This window comes from Vitis vinifera, chromosome 8 (assembly GCF_030704535.1).
Source record: "Vitis vinifera cultivar Pinot Noir 40024 chromosome 8, ASM3070453v1".
NCBI classification, from domain to species: domain Eukaryota; kingdom Viridiplantae; phylum Streptophyta; class Magnoliopsida; order Vitales; family Vitaceae; genus Vitis; species Vitis vinifera.
In genome coordinates this window covers 17,636,471-17,650,090 of record NC_081812.1, presented here as the reverse complement: position 1 = coordinate 17,650,090, position 13,620 = coordinate 17,636,471, and the positions used below count along the sequence as shown (strand labels likewise).

Here is a 13,620-nt window from a genome sequence, read left to right as displayed (position 1 = left end):
GACCCACTTCCAAATGCCATATCTTTATCAAATTTTGTAGAGAAAGGAGAGAGGAGAGAGGAGAGAGAGCAAAGCTGAGTTGCCTTTGATACTGGTGCATTCGTCCTGCTTGTCAGCACATGCATTCCACTTTCCACTACCAAATCGACTTTGGACCCCAAATTTTACCTCACCTACAAGAAAAGCACAGCCCACCTTCCATAAATTTCATAAGCTTCTCTCCCTGCAACGCCAAAACTCTGATCTAGAACAAGATAACAAGTTCCATGTCACTATACACTGCATAGTATCATACATAAGTCGCTTCATCACTTACACTCTCTCCACTCTCTCACCCTAGTGATCCAGCACTGAGCCTGTTTCCTTTCATTATCTTTTCTTTTCGATCCAAAGCAAGCAATACAACCCCATCCCTTGTCTTCTCCCAATTCACAATTCACGCAATACCCATGAATCTGACATCTCCCTCCACAAAATCTTCCTTGATTGTATCGTTTTAAATTGTTCTTCACCCGTTGTAATCTCTTCTCTAGAATAATTAACTTGAGAAGAGAAGATGAGAGCCGGAGGTTGTACAGTGCAACAGGCTCTAACTGCGGAGGCGGCCGGCGTGGTGAAACAAGCAGTAACCCTTGCTAGGCGGCGTGGACATGCCCAAGTCACTCCTCTACATGTAGCCAACACCATGCTCGCCGCTACAAACGGCCTGCTCCGAACCGCTTGTCTTCAATCCCACTCCCACCCCCTCCAGTGCAAAGCCCTAGAACTTTGCTTCAACGTTGCCCTCAACCGCCTTCCAGCCTCCACATCCAGTCCCATGCTGGGTCCTCATTCCCAACATCCTTCCATCTCCAACGCATTGGTTGCTGCCTTCAAGCGAGCTCAGGCCCATCAGCGACGCGGCTCTATTGAGAACCAGCAGCAACCTCTTCTAGCAGTTAAAATAGAGCTAGAGCAGCTCATAATCTCTATTTTAGATGATCCTAGTGTGAGTAGAGTCATGAGAGAAGCTGGGTTCTCCAGTACCCAAGTGAAAAGCAATGTAGAGCAAGCTGTCTCCTTGGAAATCTGCTCTCAAGCTCCATCCGTGAGTAGTAAGTCCAAGGAAAGTAACCTTCTAGTCCTGTCCCAGTCTCCTCCCATGGGTCAAATTGGAGTAAAGCTAGGCAAACCAACGGTGCCAGATCCAGTCAGGAATGAGGATGTGATGAGTGTAATAGAGAATCTGATGAATAAAAGGAGGAAAAATACTGTGATTGTTGGAGAGTGTCTGGCGACTATCGAGGGTGTAGTTAGAGGGGTGATGGACAAAGTTGACAAGGGAGATGTTCCAGAGGCTTTGAGAGATGTTAAGCTTATAAGCCTTCCTCTCTTCTCTTTTGGACATCACTCCAGAGAAGAGGTCGAACAGAAGCTCGGGGAGCTCAAGAGCCTTGTGAAGAGTTGCGTGGGAAGAGGGGTTATTTTGTATTTGGAAGATCTTAAATGGACTACGGATTATAGAGCTAGTTCTAGTGAGCAAGGGAGGAACTATTATTGTCCCGTGGAGCACATGATCATGGAGCTTGGGAAATTGGTTTGTGGATTTGGGGAGAACGGAAGGTTTTGGCTCATGGGAATCGCAACTTTCCAAACTTACTCGAGATGTAGAACTGGCCATCCATCGCTGGAGACTATTTGGAGTCTACATCCTCTTACAATTCCTGCAAGCAGCTTGGCCTTGAGTCTCATGCCTGACAGGTAAGTAGTTGTTTAAGTCTCATATTAATCTGTATGGCTTTCTTAATTTCTTTCTATTTATTGTCTTTCCAAATTTTTTTGCAACTAAATTAGGGCTCCTGTTAAATTTCCATAACTTTCTTGTTGAATAATTGAAAAAAAAAAAATGATAATAAAGTTTTTCTTTTCCTCGTTTTTTTCTTTTTGGAATTAATTTTCCCGAATTGATTTTCTGGTGCTTCAAACTTTGTTTGTGAAGGAAAGAAAAAGGAATGGAAAGAGCACAATCGGGTTCTTAATTCTCACTTTCTTTTCCTTTTTGGTTCTCGCTTTTTTGTGTGCTTTTCCTCAATGATTCTTTCTTAGATGGAAGGTTTGCAAGTTTAAGTTATTCTTATCAGCTTCATTTTTCTTTCTTTGTATTCAGTGATCTACAAAGTCAGTTCAGTAGCAAAAAGGCTGGAAGTGGGACCAGTAATTGGCTTATGCTTGAAGGTGGAGCGGAGAAGCAGCTTACTTGCTGCGCTGATTGCTCAGCCAATTTCGAGAATGAAGCTCGAAGCATACCAACCAGCACTTGTAACAGTGATTCCACAACTTCAACCCTTCCAACATGGCTCCAACAGTACAAAGATGAGAACAAAAAACTTTCCCGTAATGATCAGGTTATAATCGTCTCAACTTTCTACATCTCAGAAGAAAACTTGTGATATTTATACAATTTCAAAAACTTACTTTTCCCTCGTATGCTCCTCTTTACCAGGACTGTGTAGCAGTCAGAGATCTCTGCAAAAAATGGAATTCTATTTGCAGTTCTGCCCACAAACAACCCCACTCATCTGAGAAAACCCTAACATTCTCTTCTCTTTCACCTTCTTCCTCTACTTCTGGCTTTTCATATGACCAGCAATATCCTAATTTGCACCAGACCCACCAAGGTTGGCCAGTGGTTGAACACAAACAGTCCTGGAGAGACAATCATTTCTGGGTTTCCGAAGCTCTTAACAAAACCTATGAACCCAGTTTGAGAATGTACATTCCGGAGCATTCTGATCGCAAATATGCGTCGAACCCTAATTCTACCCCTAATTCGGCCTCTTCAAGCGATGTCATGGAAATGGAGTACGTTCAAAGGTTCAAGGAGCTCAACGCTGAGAACCTGAACACTCTATGCAATGCATTGGAGAAAAAGGTCCCATGGCAGAAAGATATAATTCCTGACATCGCTAGCACGATCTTACAATGCAGGTCTGGAATGGTAAGACGCAAAGGAAAGGTCAAAAATAGCGAGACCAAAGAAGAAACATGGTTTTTCTTCCAAGGCGTTGATATGGATGCTAAAGAGAAGATTGCGAGAGAATTGGCTAGACTTGTTTTCGGCTCCCAGAACAACTTCGTTTCAATTGCTCTGAGCAGCTTCTCATCTACAAGGGCGGATTCAACAGAAGATCTCCGAAATAAGAGATCAAGAGATGAGCAAAGCTGCAGTTACATCGAGAGGTTCGCTGAGGCAGTGGGCAGTAATCCACACCGGGTATTCTTAGCGGAAGATGTGGAGCAAGCGGATTACTGCTCCCAAATGGGTATCAAAAGGGCCACAGAAAGAGGAAGAATAACCAATTCGAATGGAGAAGAAATCAGCCTGAGCGACGCAATCATCATTTTGAGCTGTGAAAGCTTCAGCTCGAGGTCTAGAGCCTGCTCACCTCCAATCAAACAAAAATCAGATGAGTTCGAAGAGGAGAAAGGTGGAGGTGGGGGTGAGGAGATAAGCCCATGTGTGTCTTTGGATTTGAATATTTGCATTGATGATGACGGCGTTGAGGATGAATCAATCGACGACATCGGACTTCTTGAATCAGTGGATAGAAGGATTACTTTCAAAATTCAGGAGTTATAACTTTTCTTTTTTAATGTAGTTATGTTCTCAGGTGGTTTTTTTGTTTGAGAATCACTTTGTGGAACTTGTCTTTGGATTCTCAGACATTCCAAAGGGATGGAGATGGAGATGGAGATGGAGATGAAAGAAAAGGAGTTGCCCACTTAATTTATGTAAAACCACATGTATATTATCAACCATCTTCCTGTAATAGGTCATAGATTTCCATCACTTTTCTTCTCTTTGGCTTTCTCGCTGGTTCAGCAATAGCATTTACTTTATTTTATTTTGGGTTTTCCACAAGGAGATGTCTTCTTTCCGCCCCTTCTAATTCTTTATATATATTTAGGATTCCATTCATGCTGTGTTCCTTCAAATTCATGCATGGAATCAATTCCAACGATAAAAGTGCTCACCACAAATTCGTAAGGGCAGCCGATTCACTGTGAAAATTTGACAATGCCAAATATAATAATAATAATAATAATAATAATTAAGTATTATTATTATTATTATTATTATTATTATTAAGAAGTGTGAAAAGTGACCCGGAGAATAGTAGCATAAGGTAGTAGAAAGTGATATAATTGAGGCGAGGGGATTTCAAACTTTATAAATAGTATGAAGTTCATGATTAGTAAAAAAGATTTTTAAAAAGACATTTTATTTTTGAACTTTCTAGTATTTTGTAGCACGACCATGGGACATGTACCATGCACATTACTATTTTTAATATTAATATTATTATTTAATAGTAGTATGATTATTTGATGTATTATTACAAATATGTATTTATTATTAAAACTACATAAATATTAATATGCCCCAAGATTAAATACATTTATAATGTAAATATAGCCTAGCTATTAGTACATACCTCATCAATGTCATAAATTTTTATAAGAACGTTGTATATCTATTATTATAATAATAAGAATAAAAATGATAATGATAATGATGATGATCACAATAATAATAACGTTGTATATCCTTAATCCATCTCATTGTTCATGTATTGCGCATCAAAATAATTTTTATGCAAGTATAAGTTATGTTTAAAACAATTGTACTACATATACAAAACGAATATAGTACAAGTACAAGATATGTGTGAGACATTAAATTTTTTTAGATATAAGTTAATTTATCTCATTCACACATTCATTTATCATATGTCAAAGATACCTTTATTGTACAAAATACAATATTCGTGTATATTTGATATCTACTATATTGACCTTTGATCAAACATTCTACCCTTATTGATTCGAAATCAATCACCTTTGCATTATGCTCGAATAGTTTAGCGGTTGTGTTAACAACTTTTGTATATGTTTGGACATCATATTCAACTTATTTACATTTAGATATCATGTATAACACATTTGTACATTTTGTACAAAAAAACTATTTTGAATATTGTACAATGCATGTCTAGGGCAACCATTTTTTGTTCCCCCAGGCTAATTTCTCTATGAATATAGATCATAATCAATTTTTGAAGATAATGACACGATTTTTGTTTAACTTTTTAGGTCGGTTGTCATGTACATTAAATATGTTGGTAATATATTATGGAATTGGTTGAGATTTCATAGTTGTACCCTATAATAAGAATATTTTTATTCATGCTTACAAATTAATTTAACTTAATTGCAGTTACATATAAAGTATGTGACGTATGTATTGAATGAACACAATGGAGTTACACTAAATGGGCAAAGCATATACAAAACATGGTGTGTGACATTCCACATCGGATATAGGGGAATGTTCTTGATGCTATATAAGTATGAACTCTTCTTAACCCTATAGACGCGTTTTAAAGCCATAAGGACCCATTTGGGCCCAAAACAGATAATATATACACGATTGTGAGCGAGTGATTATAAATGGTATCAGAGCTGATCTCCGACCTTGGTGTGTGAGTTTGTTTGACCCTGTAAGGGTGTTCATCTGTTTTCATCTATTTGATCCTATAATCTCATGGGATACAATGAGGACATTGTGTTTGCATTGGGGGGGGGGGTTGTTTGTGACATCACACATCGGATAGGGGAAAAGTTTCTAACACTAACCCTATAGATACGTTTTAAAGCCGTGATGGTCCCTTTGGGCCCAAAATGGACAATATCTACACGATTGTAAGTGGGTCGTTACATGGTCTATTTCCTTTGTAAGGTTATTCCTATGTAGAAGTAGATAAGAAAAACAATATTTATGTGTATACTTCCATATCACATTCAAATTTGGTTTTGCATGTCATGTATAAAGAATTTATACTTAATATATAAGGAAGTTCCCTTGAATGTAGAAGGCATGTAAGACAATAATTAGCATCGTAAAAGTCAACAAATAATTAGCATTGCCTTTGTTTTGAAATAATTCAAAATAAGTACATATCGTTGGATTCCAATTAATAAAGACTAATACGCTTTCTTTGATCCAGATATATTTTAGGTTTACCTTTCTCTATATTCATGCTAGAGTAAGAAGTGACTAGCTGACATGTGAGGAGAGACAATAAGTTGGACTTTTAAAAAATAATTTAAGTGTAAATGTTTTAAGTAATTTATTCATGATTGGATTAATTATTAAATTGAAAAAATTATCATGTCATGATTTACTAGTTGGATCCATAGTATAATTAGGGTTGTATTATGATATCAACATGATATCATAAATTTATAATTTATATAAATAATTTAGAAATTTCAAAATGTTTTATCTTTAATTTATCTTTGAATTAATATTAAAAGATAAAATCATGGTAAAGATAAAATAAAATATAAACGTATTGATATTTATAACTTTTATATATACTTAAATAATATGTATCCTAGAATGCAATATAATTTTATTATTTAAATTTATCCATGATTCAATAGTTATATCTTATTATTTTGTTAGTTTAAATTAGTATTTTTTTTTTTCATTTATATTACTATCATGTTTATCATCTTATTTCAAAGATTTTGAAAAAGGTGATTTTTATTACTCTGAGTTAGCATATAACCAAAAAAAAAATCATCTTCTCTGTAAAAGAGCCTGGTTCCAACTTCCAACAAGACATTATACTCTTTCATTACTCTTTGAATCAATTTTTGAGGAAAAAAAAAAAACAAAACATATATAAGCCCCAACTAGGATGGTAATAGGGTACTACCTCATCTCAAGGACAGGTTTGGGATGAAAAGGAATGAGTTATAAGTGAGTTTTTAATTTTTTGGAAACCTTCATGTCATGCCTTGTCCTATCTCCCCTTATTATATATAATTAAATTAAAAAATATATTTTAAATTTAATTTTTATTTCCATTTTTATCTCATATTATAATAAAAAACTGCTTATTTAAAATTATAAAAAATCATAATATTTTTTAATGTAATTAAAAGAATTTAAATTAAATGGGACCAGGCAACTCCATCTTGTTTAAATTTTTTAATAAGATGAAAATAAAAATAAATTTAAATAAATGAGATAAAATCAGCGACACATAACAAACCTACCCTTGTGCCATCTTAGTCTCAACCATCTTCATTTTATCCGACTAGAAGGATATTTTAAACATTATCTTGAGTCACAAGGTCAAATATCAATCAAAATAATAGATTTCACTACTTTGGATTATGGCGTGAATTCTTATGGTAGAGTAATCAGAGCTATTATAATAAATTAAACAATTATCCCATCAAAAAATTGAATTTGGCGCTTTATTATTTATTTTCTTAAACATGATTAAGTTTTATTTTCACCAACCCTTTTAATTATGAAATTAGTAATAATTTGTCTCCATAAAATATAAAATCAAAAAAGTTGCTAGATATAGGAATTTTTTATGATATGAGTAAAAGTAAAAATGCTTTTCATGGTCTTCTACCTATCAAATCCTAATTCTTTTCCTTTTCCTGCCTCTTTCCTCTTTTCTCTTTCTCTTTACTCTTCTTTTCCTTTCTTTTTTATGTTCATAGATTTAAAAATTTCTAAGTCTTTTCTTGTTAGAAATTGGAAGTTGATGATCCCTTAAGCCCCCTTTCATTTTGATTTTGATTTTTATGAATTTCATAAAATTCATAATTTTTTTGGTTAAAATTTTGATGAAAGCCTATAAATTTGAAGGAAAAAAAAGGTTATTGAATGATATAATGGGTTGAGACTTTAAGAGGGGGACCTTGTTTGCTAAACATTTTTCAAAAATTGAAAAAAAAAATTAGAGAACTAAACATTATCCCAAATTTGAAAAAAAATAAAAAAAAAAAAAGCAAAAAAAAAAAGGAAATGGTTACATAGGAATGGATATACACAATATAAAACATATTTGCCTCATTTATCCTTTTCATCTGAAAGAAAAGAAATAAATACATAAAGAGATATAATGAGAATATTTACATTAATGATCTTAAAAACAAAAAATAAATAATAATAATAAAAACAAAAAAGAGTTTCGCCCCATTTTAATGTCATTAAAGTGCCAATTGCGAAGCAAAGAGACACAATAGGAAGTAGAGTGGGGGTGTCTCATCTTATATTTATCGCTCCTAGCTTAGTGCATAGATTATGGAAAGATAATATAATAATGGTATCAATTACTTGACGCTTTTAATAACTTTATTATGTTTCGTTTTAACACTTTGACCATTTGTATGATGATCATAGTAAAGTTTTTATAGTTCGGTGCTTTCATGGTTAAACGTGGAGTTGAGCCATTAACTTATTTTATCCATCCTTTAAGTCGAGCTTCTTTAGTGGTGTTTTTTCTATACTCGAGGTTGACCCCTACTTAAAAATAATAATAATATGATTCTAATCACATTTAATGTCTTACAGTTAATTAGATCCCTTGGGGTGGTATTAAGATGGATGAACTCTCATGTGCCACCATGTGCCACTCCCAATAGGATGGCACGTAATAGTGCATACATGCACTGCTACAACAAAAGAGAAAAAAGTGGGTTATAATTCACTAATTTAAAAAATATATATATATATATAAAAAAGAATTTCAAATTTTATAAATAAGTTTTATCTTCATCCATTTAAAATTATTTTAAAATACATACATTTTTTTATAGATTAGATAATCATTTCATGAAATGACCTCTTACCATTATACTAAATAAAATTATCAAAACATTAATTTATCATTTTAAATTAATAAAAGTATCTTATAAATAAATATTTTATAAATTTTTATTATATAATATGAGGTACAAATCATTATGAAAATTTTCTATAACATTCTCAAGTGATAAATAAATTTTTTTCTAATATTCTAATTAATAATGATTTTATATTTTATATTATATAAATTTCTTCATCTTCTTATCTTTTTTAATAAAATCGATTAAAATTTTTGTTCATTAACATCAACAATAAAATAAGATATTTTAAAAAACTTAAAAATTTTAAAAATAAAAATAAAATATTAACTTTCACTTCGTTTAATTAAAAATATAAATATCAAGAATAGGAAATGAATAAAAGTTAACATTTTATTTTTAAAAAATTTAAGTTTTTTATTTTAATTGTATTTAATTTTTCAGTATTTTAGTTTTAATTGTATTTTTAATTTGTTTTATTGGTGTTCAATATTCTTAAGATATTTGTTTCTGGAGAGAAAAAAATAAAATCCAAAATTAGGTCTCACGATTAAAAAAAATGCCAAAGTGTATCATTACCTGCCTGTAAAACCTGAGTTCCCATTATTCAGAGTGTATCAAATAACAAATCTCTATACATGCATTACAGTTATATACCATGATTGGGTTTGGGAGGATGTCAGAAACTAAGATTCATGTGGCATTAAATAATAGCAGCTGAAGCCATTGAAAATGGTCGGCTTAAAATAAATGCTTCATGTACTCGTCGTCACATAAAAGTATCATGTCCGGAGCATCTAACAGCTCGAAATCAGGCTGAGCAAATAGTAACATGAAGAATAAAGCGGTGGTATTAATGCTGAACATACTTTCGACTTTCTTCAAATTCCATTTGGCCTTTTGTCTCACACAAAGTAACTTATGGGTATTGAGTTTCCAGCTGTCTCATTCATTTTTCTTCATTATTTTCAATTGTCATGGTTGGTTAACCAAGTACTAGCTTTTTTGCCCACAATAATTCTCTTTAATTAAGTTAATTCGCGAGAACTGGCAATAAGGGTCTTTGGAGACTGTATTAAAGATTTAATTAAGGTTAAGGGGGAGAGGGGGAGAGAGAGAGAGAGAGAGTGCAATTAAAAAGGAAAATGATTGTGCATTAATTATACAAGTTGTATGAAATGTAAAGGAATGTTGGGAATGCACAAAGTAAGATTAAGGTATGATCCATAACGTAAGGGTTGTGCAAAGGAGAGGCAACTTTTCCACTTTAGAAGGGAAAAGCAAATCTTCCCTAAGAAATATCAAAAGAGCACTACTTTTTATGCTTTGTGATGCGTTTTGCAAAAGAATAACTTTTCTTTCTTTGATTTTCGTAAACCCAACATTCTCATCTTTGGAAAGCATTGGAAAGTTGTGGTATAAGTTTTCAAAAACAAATAAATCAAAAAAGTAAAAGCTAAAACACATTCAGGGAAAAAAAAAACACATAGATAAGCATCTCTTCTTTAAACCTTAAAGATGTTGTTACTTTAGAATCACAAAAAGATCATTATCTTGGCAACTTTAAATTAAAACCCTAAGCATAAGTAGGGAATTTGTCGCTTGTGGCTTTTCAAAAGATTAGGGGTTTCGGGAATTAATGCATTCTGTGAAGGACAGTGGTGGGGTTTTTCTTTTTTTCAACTTATAAAATCAGCTTACTACTTACTAGTATTATATTCTCTTCTACTTTTGGGTCATCCCTTTTACCCCTTTTCCAATCTCTCTCTAAAAAGGAAGAAGCCTCCATCTTAGACTGCTTTTCTTCTTTTTTCAATTTTTAACCTTCTTCCCACTAGATCTTGAATTTTCCTTTTGAATAAGGTGGCAACGTAATATTTGTTTACATAGAAGACATAAATTAAGCTTACTTTTCCTACCTCATTCTAGTAATAACAGACTCCTGTTTTCCCTTTCTTTTTCTTTTTTTTTCCTTTTTTTTGTTTCCACTAAGAATTCATTTTCTCTTCCACATCAAGTTCAATTCTTAAAAGTTAAACTTGTTGCATTCATGTTCATATTTGATGTGAATGTGAACTATTTTGAAAGAAGAGTTAAATTTTCCAAGTCTGCTGGTGGTAATACAAATACAATATATATATATATATTAGCCTTTACTAGCAGCTTAATTTAATTATATTACGTATAATATATTTTCAAAGTCTAGCCACCATTGAAATTTTATAAAGTATCAAGAGGAAAAGTAAAGACTTAGGTGAAAGTTAAAAAAATTTTAAATAGAGAAGATGACTTGTCCTCAAAAGGTAGCACAAGAAAATTGGGTCTTTGGATATCTTATCAAAATAACAAAGTTTTGAGTATTTCTATTCTTCCTATCTTATTTATCGTGTATTGTTATTATATCAAAGTCGTGACACCAACGTGATTAAAAGTCAAGTCCTTAATAAAAGATAGGGAAGCAATTTCTAGAGATCGATGCTACCACCTCAGCGGAAATGTGGACATGGGAGAATATTTTCCATGAGGTCTAAGCCTAAGCGGCTAATCCCAAGGTCATACTAGGTTTTGAGCAATTGGATGGGTCTATGTATTGTGAAAGGTGGGATGGGAGGCCTGTCTTATATATGTTTTGAATATTTACCTCAAGCGAGGTTATAAAGGAAAGTGGATAATATTGGGTGTTCAAATGATGGGTCAATTGGTGGAGCCCTTGTCGCTCCAAGACAAGCGCTCGAGCAATGTCCTAATAAGGGGATGATAAAGGGTGTGGGACGTCATCAAAGGCACTAGTGGAAGACCCATGGACGAAAAGGAAAAAAAACTTGAACCATAAGCATTGTGGGATAAGAGACATACTCATTAAGGCAACAAGCCTCTTCACTTTGTGGGAGCCAATGAGCTTCTACCACCCTTTCCTTTCCTTTAAGCCCATTGTATCTTTTGCTTTGGAAACCTTTTCTAACCACCATAAAATGAATACCTAAATAACTTTTGGAACTCTAATCATATATCTTTGTCAAGATATGGATTTTATCTGCTTTTCCCTCTTCAAATAATGGTGCGTCTTTATTTGTTCTATTGCCTTTTCTTTCTTTATAAAGTTTCAGATTTCCTTTCAAGATTGCTTTGAGGAATGATAGAACTAATGAATGTGATGTGATTCAAACATGGCCAATCAAATATAGAGCTAGCATGATCTGGATCTAAATTAAGCACTTAAAATTCTTGTATGATTTTCCTTACAAGGTAACTTGATTTCACTGACTGATCAAGTGGGTTCACAGCTAGCATTGACTTGGGCCAACTAAGCCCAGTTCATGGGGTCGACCATGTCTCCAACAGCTCAATGAAATTCTCTCTCTCTCTCTCTCTCTATATATATATATATATATATATACACATACATATATAAAGACACGCATTAGACCCGTTAGGTTGGAGATCTTCTCGGTGGTTTAGTTGAGAAAGTCGAGTAAGGGTGGATTAGTTCTCTCTTCTTCTAGACCTGCATATTATATGGAATTAGGTGTTTAATGTTAGGGTACTTGAAACACTCTTCCAATATCGGATAGAGGAGAAAAATCTACCAAAACTAAGCTATATAACTACGATAGTACAAGAAAGAAGCATCTGAATTAAACCAGTTGAGCCTTCATATATTTTAAACAAATGACATGATTAATTGTAACGAAAATGGTTGGAAGCATTGAAGTAATGCTTTAAGTGGTGTATGTAATAACAGTCTTTTAGCTTTTAAGCAAGCTTGACATTGATTTCCCAACTCCACTTAATGTATGGTATGTAGTAGGGACCGGTTATGCAGTAATGAGAATATTGATATGGTTAGTCTGCATGCATGATGGTGAGGCAATATTAATTTTTTGTAGCTAGCTAGATTGCCTGAATGATGCATTTGGCTGTTGAGAAGATAAGAAATACATGTTTTAGTTGGTGATAACAGAAGGGAGACTAGCCAAGAAAATTAAAATGATAAGCAGACAAGATTGTAGGAATTAGATTTCATCTAACTTTACTTGTTGCACCGAATTCCAAGTCTGGAACAAACAAGACAAGGTGAGAAGCCCCTCAAACTCCAAAGAGCTCTCTTAGGAGACCCACACAGAAAAGAAGAATTGTTGGCATCTGCAAAAGACAACACAAGCATGGAGACAAAGTTTCCACACCTTGGGCTTTTGCAGACTTTAAGAAAAGGGAGCTAACAAATGGCTCTTTTCCATAAGGTCACCATCGATTCCTTCCTTTTTTTTCCTTTCCCTTACGAGTGAATTTTGCATGAAAATAAGGGAAATCTGGGATCTGAAAGTCCCCAGAGCCACCCTCTCTCACACACCCACATTCTGAGTATAGTTTTTATGGGTTTATCATTTGAAAGTGATGATTGAGGGATCCAAGGAGAGAGTACTTCATGTGCTGCTGCTTCAGTTTTGGGGAAAAGAGATTGGGAGAGGTACCACACCATGTTGGTCTGTGTGTTTATGGTGGTCTGGTCTTCTTTCCAAGTGTAGCAGCCGGTCAAAAAGAGTCTAGAGCACACGCCAAACCAAGATGTGGGCGATGATTAGATTTTGGAAATAATGCTGCTTTTCATGATTGTTGGGTCGTTTTCTTAAAGCATATTGCGTGTGTCTGCTTTTCTACACTCTGGCAATCATTTACTTGATGGCCTCTTTTTTTTTTTTTTTCTGCTTCTGCTCTTCAATCACTAATCATAACCTAGTTCCCAACCCGTTATTTGGAAATTATTTCCATTCCGCGCACCAACTGGGAGGACCCCAACCTTTAGTGCCATTCCAATTGCATGTTGCAACTTATTCTAGTTACTTTTTTCCTAAGCATTTTAAATCAGAGACTTTTGGTTGCCATGTTACTTTCTAGCCCCCTGCCGTGATGAAGCCCTCATCA

At 34.0% G+C, this 13,620-nt stretch overlaps 1 protein-coding gene across 1 annotated transcript; it reads left to right on the top strand.

The window, feature by feature from the left end:
* Positions 1 to 3,884, top strand: LOC100254493 (protein SMAX1-LIKE 3). Its single transcript, XM_010655847.3, has 3 exons — positions 1 to 1,740; positions 2,147 to 2,384; positions 2,483 to 3,884. Exons 1-3 carry the CDS (start codon positions 557 to 559, stop codon positions 3,617 to 3,619), a joined length of 2,559 nt encoding a protein of 852 aa, XP_010654149.1. The 5' UTR covers positions 1 to 556; the 3' UTR covers positions 3,620 to 3,884.
* The last annotated feature ends 9,736 nt before the right edge of the window (positions 3,885 to 13,620 follow it).